Genomic DNA, 22,287 nt, shown 5'->3' on the forward strand with positions numbered 1-22,287 from the left:
GAGATTCTCCACAAATCATTTCTTTTTGTGAAAATGGGACTATCACTGGTCTACTTCATGGTCTGACTGTAAAGATAAAATGTGCTGACACCTTAAGCCCCAGGAAGCACCAGAGAAATATGTCTATGGGAGGCACTGTAGTGCAGTGATGAACCTCATGGGCTATGAAGCTGGGTGAATGTGGATATGAATCTCCTCCTTGCTCAAACTCACTGAGGGAAGACACAATCTCTGAGCCTCAATGTCCTGATCTACTTGTCCAGCAATAGCAACAAGCTGTTTCTTTGTAGGGCTAATACAGGGGTATTAAACATCATGTCCCTCATAGATCACACTCAAACTTTGGTTATTTTTTGTCACAGTTTTCATAAAGGTCTATTTTATTATTAGTGGGTAGCACATTTAACAGTTAAGTACAGTAAAGCCTTGGTTTGCAAACGTAATTCATTCCAGAAAGATGCTTGTAATCCAAAGCACTTGTATATCAAAGCAAATTTCCCCCTAAGAAATAATGGAGAACAGAAGCATTTCTGGAGCCTACAGAGACAGTTTGAGACAGAGGTGTGTTCTTGCGAATTGGGAGAGATAAAACAGGTGGCATAGTCACAGAGGGGAGAACCCCTTTGGTGGAGAAATAAAAGGAGGAGAAAGAGGCTGTGGAAGTATGGGATTGTATTTGGACAAGAGAAAAATCTCTCCAGAGCATGGATCAGGGAACAGAAAAAATCAGAGAGAGTCAATCTCTAACTTTCAACAGCCTTAGGAGTGACAACCCAGGGTTGCATGACTGTCTCCAGACCAGGATGGGAACTGGCTGCCAGCACAGGGTACACCTGGCCCTATTTGGGAGGCGGAGCCCCAGGGCTCAGAGGAGCTCTGGGAGAGCATTCCCCTTCCTCAAGTGCTGTGGGAAGAAGGTATAATCCCATCCCAAGGACAAAAGACCCTGCAGACACCAGCCAAAGGCCTTTTGTTGGGTGGGCAGAGTGTTGCTAACCCAGACCGGGGCATGCAGAGAGAGATTCCTTAAGATACCAAGGTTTGAATCCCAGACAAACGCCTGAGAAGCACAGGAGACTGTGGAGTGGGGTGAACTAACCCACTGGCATCCATGTGCCCTGTGAAGACTGCCCGAACAGCGTGGGGGACACCTATCTGGAGGAGGAGAGTCAGGGATGTCGCCATTTTTATCCCCTTCACCAACACAGTGGGGCTTCAGGGAACAAAAGGTATGACCACTTATACCAAACCCCACCCCTCATACCTGGCAACTGCCTATATACCAGAGTGAGACGGACACTGACGGAACCAGAGGGCCCCTCCTCCAGACCAGCACAGCCCCAGTTCCAAGGCACCATCATACAATGGCATTTTTAATCTATTATTTTTACATCTCTTCTGGATATCCTTTTCTTTATTTCTCTCTCTCTCTCTCTCTCTCTCTCTCTCTCTCTGTATTAAGCCATATAGTTTCTCTGAAATTCTGCCTGGTCATTTTTCCCCCACCCCTTTGTATGGGATAAGGCTTTTTCCACCACCCTTTCTTGATTTTTTCCAGGGCTATTTCAATTAAACAATCGAAGCACACCTGCTGGAAGGTCCAAACCACCACTACGAGAAGAGAGAGACAATAACCAGAGTCACAACAACAAAGACCATGCAGCTCACTCCAAAAACACCCTTAAAGGGCCAGGCCCTGGACAGTGTATGACCACTTTTTAATATAGTAGTACTTGAGGTGCCAGACACATAACAAGCTATTAAAACATGTAAAAGAATATCAACCAAAATGACAAAACAGAAGAATTCTCCTCAAAAGAAATTCCAGGAAGAGATGACAGCCAGAAAATTGCTCAAAACAGATATAAACAATATATCTGTACAAGATTTTAGGATAACATCATAAGACTAATATCTGGGCTTGAAAAAAACATAGAAGACAGCATAGAATCTATTGCTGCAGAGCTCAAGGACCTAAGAAATAGTCATGATGCATTAGGAAATGCTGTAAATTAGGTGCAAAATAAACTAGATGTAATGATAGCAAAAATGGAGGAAGCAAAGGAGAAAATAGTGAAATAGAAGATAAAATTACGGGAGCACCTGGGTGATTCAGTCAGTTAAGCATCCGACCTCGGTCTAGGTCATGATCTCATGGTTTGTGGGTTCAAGCCCCGCATTGGTCTCTGTGCTGACAGCAGGCTCAGAGCCTGGAGCCTGCTTCAGATTCTGTGTCTCCCTCTCTCTCTGACCCTCCCCCGCTCACACTCTGTCTCTCTCTGTCTCTCAAAAATAAATTTAAAAACACATTTAAAATTTTTTTAAAAAAGAAGATAAAATTATGGGGAAAAATGAAGCTGAAAAAAAGAGAGAGAGGACAATACTAGACCACTAGGGGAGAATTAGAGAACTAAGTGATTCAATTAAACATAATATTATCTGTATCATAGGAGTTCCAGAAGAAGAAGAAGAGAGAGAAAAAGACAGAAGGTTTATTTGTACAAATTATAGCTGAGAACTTTCCTCTTCTGGAGAAGGAAGCAGACATCTAAGTCCAGGGGGCACAGAGAAGTTCCTTCAGAATCAACAAGAACAGGTCTTCACAATGGCATATCATAGTGAAACTGGCAAAATACAAAGATAAAGAGAGAATTTTAAAAGCACCTAAGGACAAACAGGTCTTAACCTATAAGGGTAGACACATGAGGGTAGTAGCAGACCTGTACACTGAAACTGGGCAGGCCAGAAGGGAATGGCAGGAAATACTCAATGTGTTCAATAGGAAAAATATGCAGCCAAGAATCCTTTATCCAGCAAGGCTGTCCTTCAGAATAGAAGGAGAGATAAAAGCTTTCCCAGACAAAAAAAAAAAAAACAAAAAACTGAAGGGATTCATGACCTCTAAACAAGCCCTGCAGGGGATCCTAAGGGGGACTCTGTGAGTGGAATGCTGCAAAGACTACAAAGGACCAGAGAGATATCACAAGTGCAAAACCCACAGATAACACAGTAACACTAAATCCATATCTTTCAATTACTCTGAATGTAAATAGACTAAATGCTCCAATCAAAAGACATAGGGTATCAGAATAGATTAAATTAAAAAAAAAAACCAAGATCCATCTGTATGCTGTCTACAAGAGACTCATTTTAGACCTGAGGACACCTTCAGATTGAAAGTGAGAGGATGGAGAACCATCTATCATGCCACTGAAAGTCAAAAGAAAGCTAGGGTAGCCATACTTATATGAAAACTAACTAGATTTTAAATTAAAGACTGTAACAAGAGATAAAGAAAGGCATTATATCATAATTACGGGATCTATCCATCAAGAAGAGCTGATAATTGTAAATGTTTATACCCCCAACTTGAAAATACCTAAGCACACAAATCAATTAATCACAAACATAAGCAATCTTATTGATAATAATACAGTAATTGTAGGTGACTTTAATACTCCACTTACAGCAATGGACAGATCATCTCTATGTGACGGCTTTGAATGAGACACTGGACCAGATGGACTTGACAGTTATATTCAGAACTTTTCATCCAAAAGCAGCAGAATACACCTTCTTCTCAAGTGCACATGGAACATTCTGCAAAATAGGTCACTTACTGGGTCACAAACCAGCCCTCAATAAATATGAAAGAATTGAGATCATACCATGCATATTTTCAGGTCACAATGTTATGAAATTTGAAATCAACCCCCCAAAAAGTTTGGAAAACCTCCAAATGCATGGAGGTTAAAGAACATCCTATTAAAGAATGAATGGGTCAACCAGGAAATTAAAGAAGACATTTTAAAATGTATGGAAGCAAGTGAAAATGAAACTACAACAGTCCAAACCCTTGGAGGTGCAACAAGGCAGTCTCACGAGGAAAAATACATTGCAATCCAGGCCCACCTCAAGAAACAAGAAAAATCCCAAATCCAAAACCTAATCACACACCGAAAAGAATTAGAAGCAGAACAGCAAATAAACCCCAAAGCTATCAGAAGAAGAGAAATAATAAGGATTAAAGCAGAAATAAACAATATGGAATTAAAAAAAAAACAGTAGAACAAATCAATGAATATAAGTGCTGGTTTTTTGAAAGAATAAAATAAAATTGACAAACCTCTATCTAGACTTCTCAAAAAAAAAAAAAAAAAAGAGAGAGAGAGAGAGATAGAGACCCCCAAATAGATAAAATCACAAATGAATGGGAAGAGATCACAACCAACACTACAGAAACACAAACAATTATTAGAGAATACTATGAAAAATGATATGCCAACAAATTGAACAACCTGGAAGAAATGGACAAATTCCTAGACACCGATACACTCCCAAAGGTCAAACAGGAAGAAAGAGAAAATTTGAACAGGCCCATAACGAAATTGAATCCATTATCAAAAATCTCCCATCAGAGGCTGCCTGTGGCGGCGCAGGCCTGAGTATTAGCAGGGTTCAGTCTGTGGAGTCCATTGTCACCAGTGGCATTGCGGAGGCAGGAGGCGGTGTCAGAAGAGGGGCCTTTGCCGTGCCAAGATGTCACCCAGCTTGGCTGCCGCCATTGCGGCCCACAGGTGTAACTGGTCCTACTTGTGCCAGCTCCGTCTACACTGCAGGGCCGAGGCCCACAGCTCCAGCAAGCGCCAGGAATGCCAGAATTTAGTGGCATTGGGAAGTTTTTCAAACATGGTTCCCTGTAGACACTCATACATTTGTACACTCAATCAAGTGAAGTCCTACTCTACAGATGTTCAGAAAGAAGGACAGGGATCACAAAGTCTCAGACTGGAAAAAGTATCATCATTTGATGAAACAGCAGAAATTACAGGCGCTGAACTCAAAGCTCCACTTATTAAGTAAGAACCTCTCCAATGAGAGTCAAAGCAGTGCTTAAGAAGAGGGAAGACAAACCAAAGTACACTCAGAATAATTTTATCACTGGAGTCAGAGCAGTAAATAAGTTTTGTTTGAAATCCAGTCATCTAGAACAACTTAAAAAATAAGATGACAAAGTTTTCGGGAAGATACCGAGATCTCTACCATATATCTGAGATCAGATGTGGAAGCAAAATCTTTGGAGGTTTGGGGAAGCCCTGAAGCTCTTGCCAGAGAGAAAAAACTGCATCGGGTAGCAGAAGTAGAATATAGAGAAAGGCTATTTAGAAACCAAAGATTATTAAGAGAAAATAGAGACTTCCTGGGAAACACCAAGCCATGGTCCAGAACAACATCAGTTTTTTGTTAAAGGTCCAGAAAAAGTGATAATGGTTGCCATTTGCATCAATGGGTTAAACTGCTTCTTTAAATTTCTTGCCTGGATTTATACAGGTCAGCGAGTATGTTCTTCGAAGCTGTATATTCTTTGCCTGATACTTGTAATCAGGGTTTACCAGCAGTGGGCATCGGTAAGTCTGTTCAAACACTAGATCCTACTCATCTGTGTGGATTTTCAAATATGCACTACATTGCTTCACTAAGGAGTGGTGTTGGTATTTTCGTGATGGGTGCAGGGTTATCTTGGTACCACGGAATCATGAGATTGCTCCCTCCTGTGGGCATACTGTATTTTATCAGGATCATTAGTATCTGAAGGAGCAACACTTCTCGTTGCTGTAAATGAACTTTGTAGGGGTGCTCGAGCCAAAGGAATGTCCTTTTATAAGTACATAATGAAAAGTTGCGATTCTAGTACAAACGTTATATTCCTGGAGGATACTGCAACAGTCTTGGAAGTAATAATAGCAGCCACGTGTATGGGCCTTACTTCTATAACAGGTAATCCACTGTATGACAGCCTAGGTTCTTTGGGTGTGGGCAGGTTACTAGCATTCCTCACCTACACTAACACAGAAGCACTCTTGGTGCGATCCAGCCAGCCAGGGCAAGTACAGCGGCTGCCTGGACTCCTGGGGAACGACCCACAGTGAGGGCAATTCATGATGTTAAAGCCACAGATCTGGGATTAGGAAAAGAAAGATTTAAGGCAGAAGTAGATTTTGATGGACAAGTTGTTACAAGATCATGTTTCGGAAAACCAGATTTTGACCAAATGCTACAGGAAATTGAAAAAGTGAAAACTCCTGAAGGAACTGGAAACTTTTAGGCTTAAACATGGAGAAAATATTATTGATACTGAAAATATTATTGAAGTAGACAGACTTGTGAAGGAACTGAAAAAAACGAAATCCTGAAGTTCGACATGTAGATTTGGAGATATTAGAGATTTGATGAAATGAATCACTTTGGAGGAAAGCCTCGGAAACAAGTTCACTGAGCCTGTGCTCCCCATAATGAAGGAGTCAGTGCCATTCAGAAGCTGGTTGGTTTTTTTTTTTTAAGATAGGGAAAATATTTAATGTGAAGGGCAATTCAGCAATGTACAGAACGAGTACTACTTCATACTTCTAAGGGACCTATTACAAACTGAATCATTTTGGAAATCATGTTTTTATATTTCAATAGAGAACATTTTAGTTACTTAAGTTGCTCATAATTTTTCATTTGATGCTGTCAGAGTGTATTGTATCTTGTGATCATGTTTCCTTTCTTTACATTGGTAAAAATAAGCATCATCTATGGGATTATGATTTTTAATTTTGCTACCTTTGAAGATGTCACTCCTTCAGAACCTAACTTTGAATATTCTGGCTGAATTTAGTTTTTAAATAGTGACTCTGTTTTTTCTTTACAGAATGTGGAAATTATTTCTACATAATTCTCCCCTGAGCATTAAGAGGAACACTCTCCTATCCTAGTTATCCATAAATATTCATTCTAGAAATGGCTTAGTTATTGAATTGAAGGAAGACATTTCAGTCCATGCTTTTAGGTTGTAGCAGTTGCCATTTCTTATCTCTCTTTTGCTTTTTTTCTTTATTTAGTTTAATTTTTCCAATGTAGGAGATACAGAATAACCCTGGATGTTTCCATAGGCCAGTGTGACGGCTGGTTTTGTTTTTTGTTTTTGTTTTTTAACTGGCTTCCATTGCCATAATATGTATTTACTCGGAGATAAATTTATAAGCATTTTCACATTCTGTAAAATGGACTAGAGATATTTATAATTTTACAGACAGGACAGAATTTATTTTTAATTTAGTTTAAAAAGCACTACTCGTGTAAATCTGAACTGTGAGATATTTCTTGCTTTAAGAGAAACAGAAGTACATCTCTTACACAGAAACTTGTGGCCATGATTTTGTATAATGTCATAATCAATAGTGTGCCTATAACATGAGTTTCATACAGTTATAAATGGCCATTTATCATAATATATGGTTAAAACATTGTGTAAGTAAGTAGCTCTCTAGTGATCATAAGGTACCAAGGTGAAAAAACATACAATTCAGTAATGGAAAATTTAGTGCAAAACTACGGCTGTGTCTCCATTCATCAAAATAACTCAGATGCACTTCAATTTTTTCAGGATGGTAGTGAGCATCATACTCTACCTAGAAAACCGAAAAGATGCCACAAATACCTGCTAGAACTGATATGTGAATTCAGCAAAGTTGCAGAATATAAAGTCAAGGTACAGAAATCAGTTGCATCTCTATACACCAATAATGAAGCAACAGAAAGAGATATCAATGAATCAGTTCCATTTACAATTGTACCAGGGACCATAAAATACCTAGGAATAAACCTAACCAAGAGGCAAAAGATCTGTATGCTGAAAACTATAGAAAACTTATGAAAAAAAATCAGAGAAGACACAAAGAAATGGAAAAACATCTCATGCTCATGGATTGGAAGAACAAATATTGTTAACATGTCGATACTACCCAAAGCAATCTACACATTCAATGCAATCCCAATCCAAATTGCACTGGCATTCTTCTCATAGCTAGAACAAACAATCCTAAAATATGCATGGAACCACAAAAGACCCCAGATAGCCAAAGTGATGCTGAAAAAGAAAACCAGGGGAAAAGAAAAAAAACAAAGAAAATCACAATCCCAGACTTTTGCCTCTACCACAAATGTATAATCATCAAGACAGTATGGTACTGGCAAAAAATAGACACTCAGATCAATGAAACAGAATAAAGAACCCAGAAATGGATCCAGAAATGTATGGTCAAGTAATCTTTAACAAAGCAGGAAAGAATATCCAATGGAAAGAAGACAGTCTCCTTAGCATGTGGGGCTGGGAGAGCTGGACAGCAACATGCAGAAAATGAAACTGAACCAATTTCTTATACCATACACACAAACAAACTCAAACTTCACATTTGGTTTTGGGTTCTCACTTAGGTTTCCTTCTATTTTTGTTGTGACAACAAAATGTTGATATTTGATAGTACTTACCCAAGATCCATCTTTTGGTGCTTTAAGTATGTTATTTAAATCCCATTGTTTGTGAAGAGGGACACAGAGGCTTTGGTTAGAATTGTGAGTATTAGGATTATAATAGGAACATAGAGGAATGCCTAAGTGAGAAAAAGTCCAATTTATTGAGAGTCTATGTGATAGACAAATCATCAGCACTAATGGGAACCCAGTGTCCTCCTTTATAGGCGAGTTATTCGATGAAATCGGAATTCAGGATGTTCCAAGGAGACTAGATCAAACATAGAAGGGCTAAGAAGATGAGCCTCATAGGTAAAAGTAGAGTGTGGGTGAATAGAAGCAACAGGTAAATAAAGCAGACACAATTGCAGGAGTATTACCTTAATTGAGTTGGCAGCAAGGCAAGAGAGGACAGATAGATACATATTTTTAGGGGTCACAGGGTTAACAATGCTATTGGATCCTTCCAGGTTGGCCCCTCATTGGGCAATCTATACTGTACCTTGGGTTTTCCTGTTCTATTTGAAAATGTTTGAGCATTGGAGAATGTAAATTTCTGTCTGATGGTAAATGATTTAATGTCAACAGGACTCTCATTAATCTTGCCCTAGGGGAGGTATTTCCCTTCTTTTGTTTTAATGGGAGGAGCTTTAAATGTTTAATGATGGCTTGAAGTTGTAGCAGTGAAGGAGTCTTGGCATTAGGTGGTGATACAGGGGAAAACAGCAAAACAGGACTTGAAAAACAAAAAGAGAAAAAAGCCCAAATAAGAGGTCTTTGATAGTTGATAAAAATTTTTTTCTGTTTACTTAGTTTTATGTTATTAATTTGTGTTTAGTTTGAAAGTATTTTTTAATTTTGGAAATTTTTACCCATTTGTTTTATGATCTTAAAGATGTTAAATACCTGTATTTGTTCAAAAAGTTTCTTTTATAAATCTCTTTGAATATAAAATATATTTTGTAAGAGCATTAGAACAATTGTTACAAATAACAAAAGATTTTTAAAAGGACATGGTTAATAATTTGATATGAGAGTTTAGTATGATGCAGTTTATAAGGAAATTTGGTTATTTTTGTGACATACAACATTTTGATAAATAGAATATCAAGTGATGTCCTTATACCAAAACATTAAAATTTTAGGAATTTTATATATATATTTGAGTAGTTATAGCATTCACTAAAAAATACAACTTAAGGTTTGTTAGTATTTGTTTGATACAGCTTTTTAAGTAGCATATCAAATAAAAAGGCCCAATTGGTTAAAAAGGTTTTATTTACAATTTAAATCTTAGGAAGTTTGTTAAAACTTTAGAAAGTTATAAAGCATATCCTAAATAGGATTACAAATCATTATTAATATTAATTGTTTTAAGGTAAACATGTAAGTTTATATAGTTGTCGGCAAAACCTAGCTCCTTTAACACTGAGTAGTTTTGACCAAGTAATTAGAGACCTAATAAAGACAAAAAATAGAACTTTGGCTTTTTTGGCAGATAGAAGAGAAAAGACCTTTGTTTACTTTTTATTCCAAGAGCAGATCTACAATCCAAGAAAACTGTCTTTTGAACACAAAGAAAAGTAAAATTTTAATCTTGTATTAGTGTATTTTAAAAGTCCATTTATTTTGACCTTAGTCTCTCCTAACCATACATAAAATTTTCTTCCAAAGATTTCCCTTCATGAACCTTCTACAATTTTCCTTTGCATTTAGATTTTGTCCCAAGCCATTTTTTTCCCAAACAACCAGTCTCATTTTGGACAGAATTACTTTCTTTTACCTTTAACAAAAATGTATCCTATATATCTTTTTTATATATCTCCTTTTCTACATACAGAGTTACTTTCCTTATTTTCATCAGTCTTAATTATATTTAACAAAATTTTAAGCCTTAGAAACCTTAGTCTCTAGTGAAAACTAAGTCATAACCAATTGTGAACAGTCTGTTACATTAGAATTCTTTTTTAGGATCAATTAAGTATAAAGCAGCTTTTCCAATAGACCCAAATATTTTTAGTTTCTCTGCAATAAGTCAAAAACATAAACCGATGTTTAATAATTATTGCTTCAGCATTCTATCTGATTTGACAAAGGCCTAAATGTCCAATTAATTTAATTTTAATTTATTATCCAGACAAAACTTAAAAGTTTTAGGTTACCAAAGACCTTGAAAGTTATCTTAAGAACTACCTATGAAAACTTTTGAGATAGAAGTAGCCATTATTTTAAGTCATCTTTTTGCTAACAAATCGTAACAGAGATGTTTATGCGTTTATTTGATCTTTAGTAAACTTAGGTAGAGAAAGTTTTATATTTAATGTTGATAATTTTACAGACAGGTCTATTTTAATTAAATCAATAAATTTAAATTATGCTAAATATGAAAATGTTCTATTTGGGTCCACTTAAAAGATTAAGCAATTTGTTTAGCATTGTCAATTTTTATTTGAGGCGTTAGTGAGGAGATATGAAGTGGGCCACTAAGCCTAAGGGTGTGCTCTTTACTCGTTGACAGTGAGGGTTAGAGGAGAAGTCCATGGTACCAGGGGCACCCAGAAGGTATACAAGTCAGTCATGTACGTTGTACCCCTACGTGGTGAAGAAGTAGGGGGAGAGGAAGAAGGGCAGAAGAGGTGAGGTGCTGCCAAGAAAGCTGGAGATGGAAAGAAGCCCAGAGGGCGGAGTAAGAGGTCTCCTGGTCTTAAAGCCTGTTTGCTCAGATAGATGAGCAGAAGCAGAAACTTTTTTTGTCTTTTTCTTTTCTGTCTTTCTTTTTTTTTTTTTCAAGTCTTGACATCTATTTTAATCAGGTTTATCTTGTAAAGCACGAATAGCAATGTGACCTAAGTTCCATGTGTGTAAACGAGAGAGCTTTAGTGGGCCAAGGGCATTTTTTTAAGCAGCACCCTATGCACTCCCAATTGGCCATTCAAGGGACTCCTCAGCAGAGTGCCGTGGGCATTGCTGATAAATTATGGAAAGCAGTTTGGTTAAATCTTTGTCTGGGGCTTTACACCCTGATGAGTGAAAAAGCATATTGCTCCATATGTATATTCTGCTGTTTAGGTAGTGAAACTCCCATGACAGGTGGACATGTAAACAAAAGTAGAAGACACTAGAAGATGGGGGCTCGGCACGCCTGATTGGAACAGAGAAGAAGAGGGATGTTTTTCTCCTCTGGTCGTGGGCATCGAGTGCCGGTAGTTCCCACCTGAATGGGCAGGCATCCTTTTTCCTTTTTTGGGCCTGAGAGACAATCCAGTTGATTCTGCTGGCCCCTGTTCTGGTGCCACTTGTAGCCACGCACTGAAGAAAATCTTCTCAGACACTTAGACTGAGCGGACGTGCAGGGCTGCCTCTGTGAGCCAAACAGCCACCACAGAAAACTGCACACAGCCCTTATTTCATGTCGCCAGGTATAAACATCAAAGATAAAGCACGGGAGGAAAAGAGTCTCCAGACACAGACCAAACACACATCTGGTGTTTCTGTGAAAGCATGTAGGGAAGATGGGCAGTTTCAAGGACTGCGAGGCAATTACAGTGGGTCTGTTTCCTGATTGCTCCTGGGAGATCACGGGACTCTGTTCTCATAAGCGCTATCTGTTTGACAGCCTTGAGACAGATCATCGCTGATGTTTCAGCAAATACCCCATTTACTTTCTCAGGGCTAACGATGCATTCTCTAGAAATAACTCCACAAATGGGTCAGGTTCCAGTTCTGGGTGTCCCAGCTAGATGGAATCCTGATCAAATTTCCAATCACTTTCTTGGAAGCCACCTTTGCTGGGCCTATGTCAAAAAAAATATCGCCTTCTAATGGAGGGAAAGGGATAGGATTCAGCAAAGCACCAGCTCTCATGAAAGGCATCCTTTCACCAATATCCACATTAAAGTCATCACAAGGGTCCCTAAATGTGGAAGACAGAGTGTCAGAATGATTGACATGAAAAGACTGGACTAGGCCTTTCTGACCTTGAAGGTGGGAGAGGCCACAAGCAAGGAATGCAGGCAGCCTCTAGAAAAGGCAATAAAATGGATTCTCTCCTACAACCTTCAGATAGGAACACAGTCCTGCTGACACCCTGATTTTAACCCCATAAGACCCATTTCAGACTTCTGACCTCCAGAACCACAAGACAAATTTGTGTTTTTATAAGCCACTAAGTTTGTGGTAATTTGTAACAGCAACAACAGAAAACTAGTGCAAAGAAAAAATAGAGATAAAATCAGGAGATACCAGCAGAACATCAGTGCCATGGGCAAATAAACACGTAGACTTGGAGGTATGTTGCTTACTTACTGCCTATGGAACTTGAGAATATTACTTAAGTGCTATGTGCTTGAGCTTTCTCATATGTAAAGTAGGCTAGTAACAATGTTATCTGGAAGAGTGCCTTGTAGATCGATCTATTAGCATTATTAGTACAGGATGATATGGAAGCAACGAGAATGATCCCTTACCTGGGCTATCCTGACATGAAAATCACCAAAGAAAGATGAAGACTCCCTAGTTATTCCTCAGACTCTGCATGTCCCAACTCTGACCCCCTTCTCAATCCTCTATGCCCTATAAAATACATGGTCCATCAGGAAGATCCTCCATATCATTCTGAACATTCCCATCACTTTCCTGCGCTAACAGAAATCTGCCCCCACTACAGGACGTTTTTCCTATAGCCACTTTAATTATGGCTATGGAGAATTTGAGTTGGGGATATAGTTAGTTTGGGATTTGTGGGATATAATGATGACGATTCCTGTACTCCAATGTATAGTTAAGTTACTGCTTACTTTGCTGAACTAGGAATTATTTCTTCTGCTGTACACTGTACCCCGTGTGGGGGTCTACGGGCCAGAGTTCATATCATGATATGAAAGTGGTCTGCAACTCCCACCACAGAAGTAAATGGGCAGTGGAAGAAAAACAAGATTTGGACTAAACAGGACCCAAAGTTTATTACAGGGAATTGGGTTCTCATCAATGCTCAGTTAAAATGGAAGGTCTTTCTTGTTTAATATACTAGGTAATGCAGCATATACAATTATAATTTCATTAGACATTTATTTTTTTATGTACAGAAATAAATTAAGACCAACCCGATGAGAACAAGCAAAGTATATTTATCCAGAGCTTCAGTGAAGTCAGCCACCATCACTCTGACTTTTGCAGAGGCTCAAAGGCAAGCAGAGGAGTGGAAAAGTTTCCTAGTGGAAAAAAGGAAAGCTTCAAGTGTGCCCTGATTGGAGGCTGTTGGCCTAAAAAAAGCTGGAGGCGGGCTAACTAGGAGCGCTGCGTCCCATATGATTGGTTACGGGCCATGTTTGGCCTCTGATTGATCCTATTTTGGAAGCAAAAATTAAGGTAGCTGTTGGGTTTTACTCAAAATCTGGTCTTTTGGGACCAATTGGTAGAGGGGCTGTTGTTTGGCTCCCTGGACCAGTTGTTAGAAATAATGTCTGACTTTCTCAGTTATTTATAATAGGCTACCTTGTTGGGCTACTTTACTGTAGATAATGTTTTGGTTTCCTAGACTGTTTGCTGCAGATTGTGGGTCAGAGTTCTATTTTTATATCATCTGGTCATTGTCTATGTGTATATTCACCTTCTTAATGCAAATCACATGAAGTAAAATTTATCAAGATTCCTATGTGTTCTGGACACAAGCCTGTAACAAAGTGCTGCTTTGTAATAGAAAGTATGGCAGTATAAAGACACATGTTTATATTTCCAAACTACCACTTATGAACAAATTTAATTTGACTATCCTAGAAGAAAGACCAGATTGTTTATTCTCTCTACAGAAAAATATTACAAAACTATTGTCAGGTGAAGAGGTAATCAAAAAGTATGTAGTGCAAACATTTAAGACAAAAGTTATAATCATATAGGCATATATAACAATACAGAAATTATACACATAATAATAATGTTATGCTACTTTTATGGATTTTGTGATGATTGTGTTGTCAGTTTTTTTAAACCTATAATCTCATTTGAAACTGAAATTCCATTTTAGTATCTGAGAAGGAAACCAATTTCCAAAGAACTAAGGAGGAAAGGGTGTGAGTAATTGGACCCAGACACATCTGGGGTAAAAAGAAGAAAGGTATGGGAGAGCTCAGTTAGCACAGCCATATAATGTTGAGATCATCAGTGAAATAGAGGAAGGCTTTTTCTGTGCAACAGTAGAAAAAAAAAATGAGAGACTAAATATACAGTGTGACAATGGCCAGATGATCTACAGAAATAGAACTCAGACTCCCCAATCTACAGCAACCTGCCCAAGAAATTAATCACCTTACGTACAATAAATGGCCCAGGAAGCCAGTCTGCTGTAAGTTAGACTTATAAGAAGTCAGACTGTTATCTCTAGTAGCAATCCAGGAAGTTAATTACTTCTGTAACAATCAGCCCAAAGTGGCTAAGACTTGATTAATAACTGACAGCTTCCCTAATTTTTGTCCCTGGTTCCAGCTTAGAACAAATCAGAGAAAGCCCAATATGCATCCCTAACCAATCACATCGACAGCCCACTTCTAATTTCCCCAGGCCAATAGCCTCCAACCAGGGCCTGCCTGAAGCCTTTCACTTTTTTTGACCAACAAGCTTTCCCACAGCTCTGTCTGCCTTAGCGTGTCTGTGGTGATAGTTGACACCCAAGTGGACTTGGCTTTTCCCATTGTGTTTTGTCTTTGTTTATTCCCTTCAGGAGAGGGAATGGATAAAGATAGGGACTTAGTGATGCAGAGAAAACTGGGGAATCTCAGAATGACTAAGAACACCCAAGAAAAGAAGACAGTTTCACCTGTGGAGCCAACAGTGTGGAAGGGAAGGCTTGAGAAAATGGAGAAGGTTTGGAGGGGCGATGTGGAGAACAGAGCAGGGAGTTAATATGAAAGGGATATGATGCGATGATTTTTGAGCAGCCAGATGATGGGGTTGCAAATATCCTGTAAACTGAAATGTATAACTTTAAAGTAAAACTTCAGTGTTGACAGGGCCAGACAGGAAGCATAAACAAGCAACATTGACTGAGGACAGTGGGGAATAGTGGAGACTGCGGCCAGATGCAGAGCACTGCCCCACCTGAAGGGGGAGCAGCTATTCAACGCTCCTTACAAAGTCCAGATTTGGTTTTATCTGACCGTGCAGTGAAGGTCTCTCTTTATAGCAACATTTGAGCAGAAGCCTAAAGGAAGTTAGGAAATGGAGCATGTGGATTCCTGGGGGAAGACACATTCCAGGCAGGGGGACAGCAAGTGAAAAAGACACAAGGCGAGATCATACTTAGCTTGTTCAAATGGCAACTGAGAAGGCCTTTGGGCTGGGGCACCATAAGGAGGAAAGTGATCGAATATTAGGACAAAAGGATACTGGGGACATGATTGTACTTGGCCAGGACTTGGGTTTTATTTTAAATGGAATGGGTAGCGTTTGGAGGGTTTCTGGGCAGAGGCAACTTGATTTTAATGAAGCAACTTGACTAGTATGTGCAAAAAGTTAGAAATATGAAAATCAGTCACAAGATTTTTACAGTAGTCCAGGCAAGAAAGGATGATGGTGGCCTGACTAGGGGACAGAACTAGTGGACATGCTAAGAAATGATGAGGTTTGGGATTTAGTTTTCAGGTGGAGCAGTTTGCTGATGGATTAGATGGGGGCGGAAGAGCAGGCCAGTGGGAGAGCAGTTTCCACAATGAGTCTAAGGGTTTTGGCCTGGAATTATGGAGTTACTGCTAACTGAGCTGAGTAAACTATGAGAGAGGAAACTATGGAAAGATCAGGAGTTATTTTGGCGGCATTTAAATTTAAAATGTCAACTAGATATGGTCTTAGCTTGAGCAGAGCCCAAGGCCTATGTGCAAGTAGTTTATTTAGGAGGTACAGGCACCATCAATCAGAAAAGGGAGAGTGTGACCAGAAAGGAAGAAAGGCCAATAAAAAGTTGCGTTATCAAGGTTGCTGCCATGTACAATGAAAACTCAAATCTGCAAAAGTACCAAATAGAATATACAAAACGCCTCCAGGATTGTTTGAAGAGCAAGGGGCAGAGCACTTACTTACCAGCTCCCCACCCATGCTGGTTGACAGCTGCTCCATCACTGCACCTTCTAGGTGCCCATGCCCTTGAAAAAGCCGCTGTCTGCCCTGGGGCATTTAGGGAAATCCCTGGGGCAGAAATGGAAAATTCTTGCAGAGTGCTCTCTGCTCAGTAAATCAAAGCCTGAAAGGAACTGTTTACCCTGGCCACTTGAGTCAGAGCATGGGCAAGAGATGACAAATCAGACATGGTGCAGGAGATATAAATTTGGAAGTCATCGGTGTATATATAAACATACACAATGTCCTCTTGTGCTGAAAAGTGACTAAATAGAAGGAAGTTTTTCCTGTCACACTTCAAGTCAAACCATTTAAGCAGCCATCCATTCTACCCATTGGTAATCTTGACTTTGACATAGTAACCACTGGCATATCTGAGGCTATCCCATATTGTAATGGGACTTTTATTTCATTATAATATTATAATGAAATGGGGATTCCCTCCTACACAAACAAGATAATAGACTGCAATGATGGCCCTAATTCAAACAGAAATTTTTACAGATATAAATATAGGATCCTTTACAGAGATGCTAAAGTGTGGACACCTGCACCATAGTCAATCCTGCAACTGGTGTGCAACCATATACATAGAATAAATTTGTGCTTGCTTCAGTCTCTCGCTCAGACCAGAGGTGGTTGTCTCCTGAAGAATCCTTACTTGGAAGTGCAGGCAACTAAGCAACAATCAGAAGAAACACTTCAGAAATGACTGATTCACAGCACTTTTAAATTACTTAAAGCACTGGTAAAATGAAGAGCTTAGACTAGACAGTTTCTAAGGTCCTGTTCCCCTCACAGATCTCCACTGTGATTCATTTTAGACTTGTTACATTGAGTAATTGAGTTATTCTGCCTCAATGACACAATCAAAGGCTTTTATGATCAAAGACCATGGAGTTCCATGAGCCAGAGGAAGGAGTGGTGGCTCATCCTTGGCTGATCTGGCTCTGCAGCCCTCTACTGGGTAGAGTTAATTGAGATTCCCAAATCTGGACTTTAATATCTGAAGTAAAATATCTGGCCTTCGATTTTTTTTCTACGGGTAAAATAGGATCATCAAACACACACACACACACACACACACACACACACACACACACACATTTAAAGTTTCCAATATGTTGTTATTTGCTGAACAACAGATTGTATAATATTCCTGGATGGAAGATTTACAATTTAAAATTGAATAAGAAGCTAACCCTGGAGAAAGTATTGGTAATACTTAGGAGGAAGAAAGGTGGTCATATCTTGGGAAAGTACCATATTTATTCTTGTGTTATTCATTTTAAGATGGTGAAAGAATGTCTCCTGACACTGTGTCAGAACAGAAGTCTTTCCTTTCATCCCCTTTGCTCCTTCCATCCTCATGCTTAGTTACGGGAGAGTGTGTATGAGGGGGTGTCTCTTACCAGAAAAAAAAAAGAAATTAAGTATTTTAAAGAGAGAAATGTAATGCAGGAGATAGGCTACATGAACAGAGAAACCAGAGTTTCATGGTTCCCAGAGATTCATAACAGTAAGTCACTGCCACCCCTTGAAGCAAAGGGACCTCAAGGTACCTGGTGGAAGCTCCGCCACAGTAAACCTGCCCAGCAAGAGATGGAGTCTCAAAGAAGATGCAGCTGATGTCTGATAGGCAGCCTACGCTAGAGAAATATCCCTTCTCCGTTCTCCTACCACTATCCTCCATTGGCCAAATCTCACCCAAAGCCAAATGACCCAGGAGTGTAGGAAACACCTCTGTGATTCATAACAGGGCAGAGGAAGGGTGTCGAATTGCTCTGGGTACAAACTGGCCAGTGACTGGTATGATACAGAGTAAAAGTAATACTGTCAAAGCTTATAAATATTAGCAATAGAGAGGTTTGGGAGTCTTCTGGATGTTTGTAGAAGTAGACCATGGATCTGTAGAGCTGGCTTCATGGGTACATGGGCTGTGTAGTTCCACAGGGCCCACAAATTATGTAGCCAGTTCTGTGCATTAATAATCTACAGCTGTAGTTGTGGAATGTAGAGAATGTGGCTCTGCTATGATCCTTCCAAGATAGAGCTAGAAGCCAGAACACACAAAGAACACACACTGGAGAAGCAGCGACCCTTAAGTTGACTTTAAGGGCTGAACAGTAGTGGCAGTCAGGATCCAGAGGCAAGGATAGGGGGTTAACAGGAGACTAGAAGAGGATCATGATAATCATTTCACCGAAGAGAACAGAAAATCCAGGAAAACTTGTGAAAACACACCTAATCTCTTTAAGTTTTCTGTGAAAGCAGTTTGGTATGGGGAATCTGAAATCTGGAATAAAAATTAGAAATTTCTTATTCAGAATACTCAGTTGCTTGACTTTGCAATTTCCTATGCTACCAAGCTCTTCCCATTCCTTTTTTATGCATTGTTTAACAATTACGGGTCATAAGAGTTTTTAAATTCTTGGTTCTATAACTATTTAAGATCATCTGTCTTTATTCAGACCAAAAAAAGCTGGACTCTTGAATTTTTATCTTTTATTTTATTAAGATCTTAGTAGCAAAAAATATTTTGTAGGCAATATATGTCAGAATTATATAGGGTCTATCCTTTGATATATTGAGGTTTTTGTTTAACAAATCAACCTAATGTTTACAATCTTCTAGGCATTGTTCTAAGTGCTTTACAAATATTTGCATACAAAACTCTACCCATCTTTAGTCCTCCACTGGGGCCCTTTAACAAAAAGAGTATTAAGAGAAAAACAGTTTAATGTGTACAGTGCACATCATGCAGGAGAAACTTCAACAAAGAGTAACTCAAAATGATGGCTTAGAACTCTGGCCTATAAGATGCTATCATCTTCAATAAAGATCAATAACTTTGTTTGGAAGTGGCAGGACAAAGGACAATGGTTTTAGGCTTCCTAGGGTGGCAAATTGCAGGGAGATCAATGTATGGGAAGAAACTAATGGAGTAAGGTTTATTTGCAGATTCCTCTAGTACCATCTCTATGGTAGTAAAAGTCTAGAGTTGTCTCCAGTAAAGCAGAATTTACATCCTGCCTTTAGGCAGAAGGGCATGGGGAGGGAGTTAGAAAGAGCTTTTCCTGTATTTGCTGCTTCCTAATTGTCTTCAGCTCCAAATAATTTTTATGTCAAAGAGTCATATTCTGTGGTAACATATTTGATTTCCTTCAGGAGACACTATTATTTCATTCTACAGGAGAGAAAACTGAGACACAATGTGAATGAGCATGTAGCCTGAATTCCCTGAAATAGCTTTTTCTATTCTGTTATTCTTAAACTGGTTTCCCTTTTAATGACGTTTTTCACAAGCAGAAAGAAACAAGGGAAGTTTCTAGATCCGTTACACCTCCCTTATCTAAGTTCTCTTTTATAGAAGCTCCTAAGGATACTCCTCTTAAACTGCTCATCCAAACTGCCATAGTATTCTGTGCATCATACCTACCATCCTTTAACATCTATGCACATTGTGTTAAAAATGACCAAGTTTATCTTAAAACATACAGAATGCAAAGATTAACATAAGGTATCTGCCCTGAAAGAGACAGAAAGAGCAGAAAGCAATGTGTTAGCAGGCAGGTATACCTGATACTCCTTGCCCCCACCACTCACCCACACACACACATAAGGGGAAGGGTAGCAAGGAAGCTTTCTTGAGGGGTGATCCTCATGCTAAATCTTGAAGGGGAATATGTAGTTCACCAGGCAGAAAAGCAAAAAAAGAATTTCCAGGACTAGCACATAAAGACTCATAGGCATGACATAGCATATAAAGAACAGAAAATGTGTCATGTTAAAAGACAGTTTCCCCCCCAAAAAGATAAAGTCATGACTCTCATAGAGATGTAAAAATGAGCTTGTGCTAACAACTTTCTTTCTCAGACAGATTTTATAAAAACCAGTTCAAAAGATAGGTCCAAAAAACAGACACACAGATGAGGAATATTGAAATGAATGTGCCAACTGAGGCAAAAAGGTCTTCTTCCACAGTGAGAGTGGGAAGTCAGCTGAACTTCTATAAGACAGGATTTGTATGTCCATAGACCATTATTTTTGATTGCTCCCATTTATTTTAAAATTAGAGTTGCAAGATAGCTCCCATAAAATCAGAATCGGATAATGCAGAAGGGTGACTCCTACACATAGCTTTCCACTGAAGCACATCTTTTCTCCTACAGGAACAACAATAGACCAAATTTGTTAAATATTCAGTGGCCACATGACTGAGAATCATAAAAGGTTTGGATTTCTTTCTGCTAGTTTTAGTCTCTATGCTAAGGAGGTTCATGAAGGGCCAATCTGGGAAATGCCGGGATCTCTGACATGGGAGGGGCAGTGCAAGACCTGGCAGCAGGTAGAAGCTTCACTGAAATACTACAAGTGTCACCAGCTAGACACCAAGACCTGACTTTTACTGCACACCTGCTTGTACTCACTGATCTTTGTTCCACATTTTCCTTAAACTCTTTTTCCAGCTCATCTCTTAACTTGGACAATTGGGAAGTAAAACCTCCCTTAAGCCATAGTTACTGTCCTGATAAGATTTCCAGCCAGCCCACATCACCCAGACCAGTTTGAACTTAACCCACTGACTCATACTTGTGCAAATGGACTGTGGAGTGACCGCTAGAATGACTGATGATTACCTTAACCCATCATAATACTAAAATCTCCACGCAAGCGGGGCACTTGGCTGGCTCAGTTGGTTAGGCGTCTGACTTCAGCTCAGGTCATGATCTTGTGGTTCATGAGGTCAAGCCCTGTGTATGGCTCTGTGCTTACAGTTCAGAGACAGGAGCCTGCTTCAGATTCTGTGTGTGTGTCTCTCTGCCCCTCCCCTGGTTGCATTCTGTCTCTCTCCCTCTCTAAAATAACAAATAAACATTAAATCAATAAATAAATAAAATCTCCACCCAAGAACGATCCTCAGCCTCATTTACATAACAAACAACGTATGTGTAGGCATGTTTCCTTAGAGAACACGGACAGCTTATACCTACCCTACATCTGATGACAAAGCTTCTCTATCTAATTATGCATCTTACCCCTAAATGAAAGGAACCCATTCACCTGTTCTTGGAGTCCTGGCTTTGGAAACCACTCCCCATTATCTCCTTATTGGCAGCAAAGGAACTTCTTTGTGTGACAGACAACTCAACCTGATGCAGTTTCTGGCTCACCAAGGAGCAAATTCAAAGTTGGTTACACAAGGACAGAGGCATGAATACAATTTAGGTGGCTGAGGCAGTAGGTCAGTCAACTTCTGAGACAGGCCAAAGTAATAGCAAAGAGGAGAGTGGCTGACAAACACAGAAAGTGGAATCAAGCGGATGTAATGAATGTGGCCGCGGCGGATGAAATGCAAAGAAAAGGTCTCTGTTTCTAGATTATTGGCTTACACAAATGGGTGGATAGTGGCACATCCACCAAAACAGGAGGAACAAGTTTGTGGAAAGATTAAGCTCAGTTTTGCTCATCTGGAGCTTGAGGTGTCTGTATGGTATGTGGGTCAATATATTGAGAAAGCTGAGGGAAAGGGACCCCAGAAGACTTGGGACGGTTAGAAGCCACTGGCTGACGATCGCCTTCGCCAGCGGCGAGGCAGGGGCGGCAGCAGGTGAGCGAAAGGGCCTCCGATGGTTGCTGGAGGTTTCGGCCTACAAGGGCGACAAGTGCCACACACCCAAGCAGTGTGGCCTGCACGCGCGGGCTGCACTGGCCCGGGGCACTTCCGCCCGTTAGGCCCCGCCCGGCCCATCCGGGGGGCAGCGCGAGCCCCACTTCCGCTTCCGCCCTCCGCCGCCCCCGGAGCCAGACTGGAGGCGGCGAGGCGGCGCGGAGCTGGGCTGACGGCTGAAGGAGCTCGGCGGCGGGGGCGGCCTTCGCGCGGCT

The 22,287-nt window shown here is 39.8% G+C and overlaps 1 protein-coding gene and 1 pseudogene across 1 annotated transcript in view; both read left to right on the forward strand.

Annotated features, from left to right (window-relative positions):
* Window positions 1-4,539: 4,539 nt before the first annotated feature.
* Window positions 4,540-6,231, forward strand: LOC115291295 (annotated as a pseudogene).
* Window positions 6,232-21,897: 15,666 nt separating this feature from the next.
* Window positions 21,898-22,287, forward strand: part of TOPAZ1 (testis and ovary specific PAZ domain containing 1) — an 87,077-nt gene continuing 86,687 nt past the window's right edge. Inside the window, 1 exon segment of the mRNA XM_029938782.1 lies at window positions 21,898-22,128. Within this exon segment, the coding sequence (XP_029794642.1) occupies window positions 21,898-22,128 (231 nt within the window).

Source organism: Suricata suricatta, chromosome 5, assembly GCF_006229205.1.
Source record: "Suricata suricatta isolate VVHF042 chromosome 5, meerkat_22Aug2017_6uvM2_HiC, whole genome shotgun sequence".
Lineage (NCBI taxonomy): Eukaryota > Metazoa > Chordata > Mammalia > Carnivora > Herpestidae > Suricata > Suricata suricatta.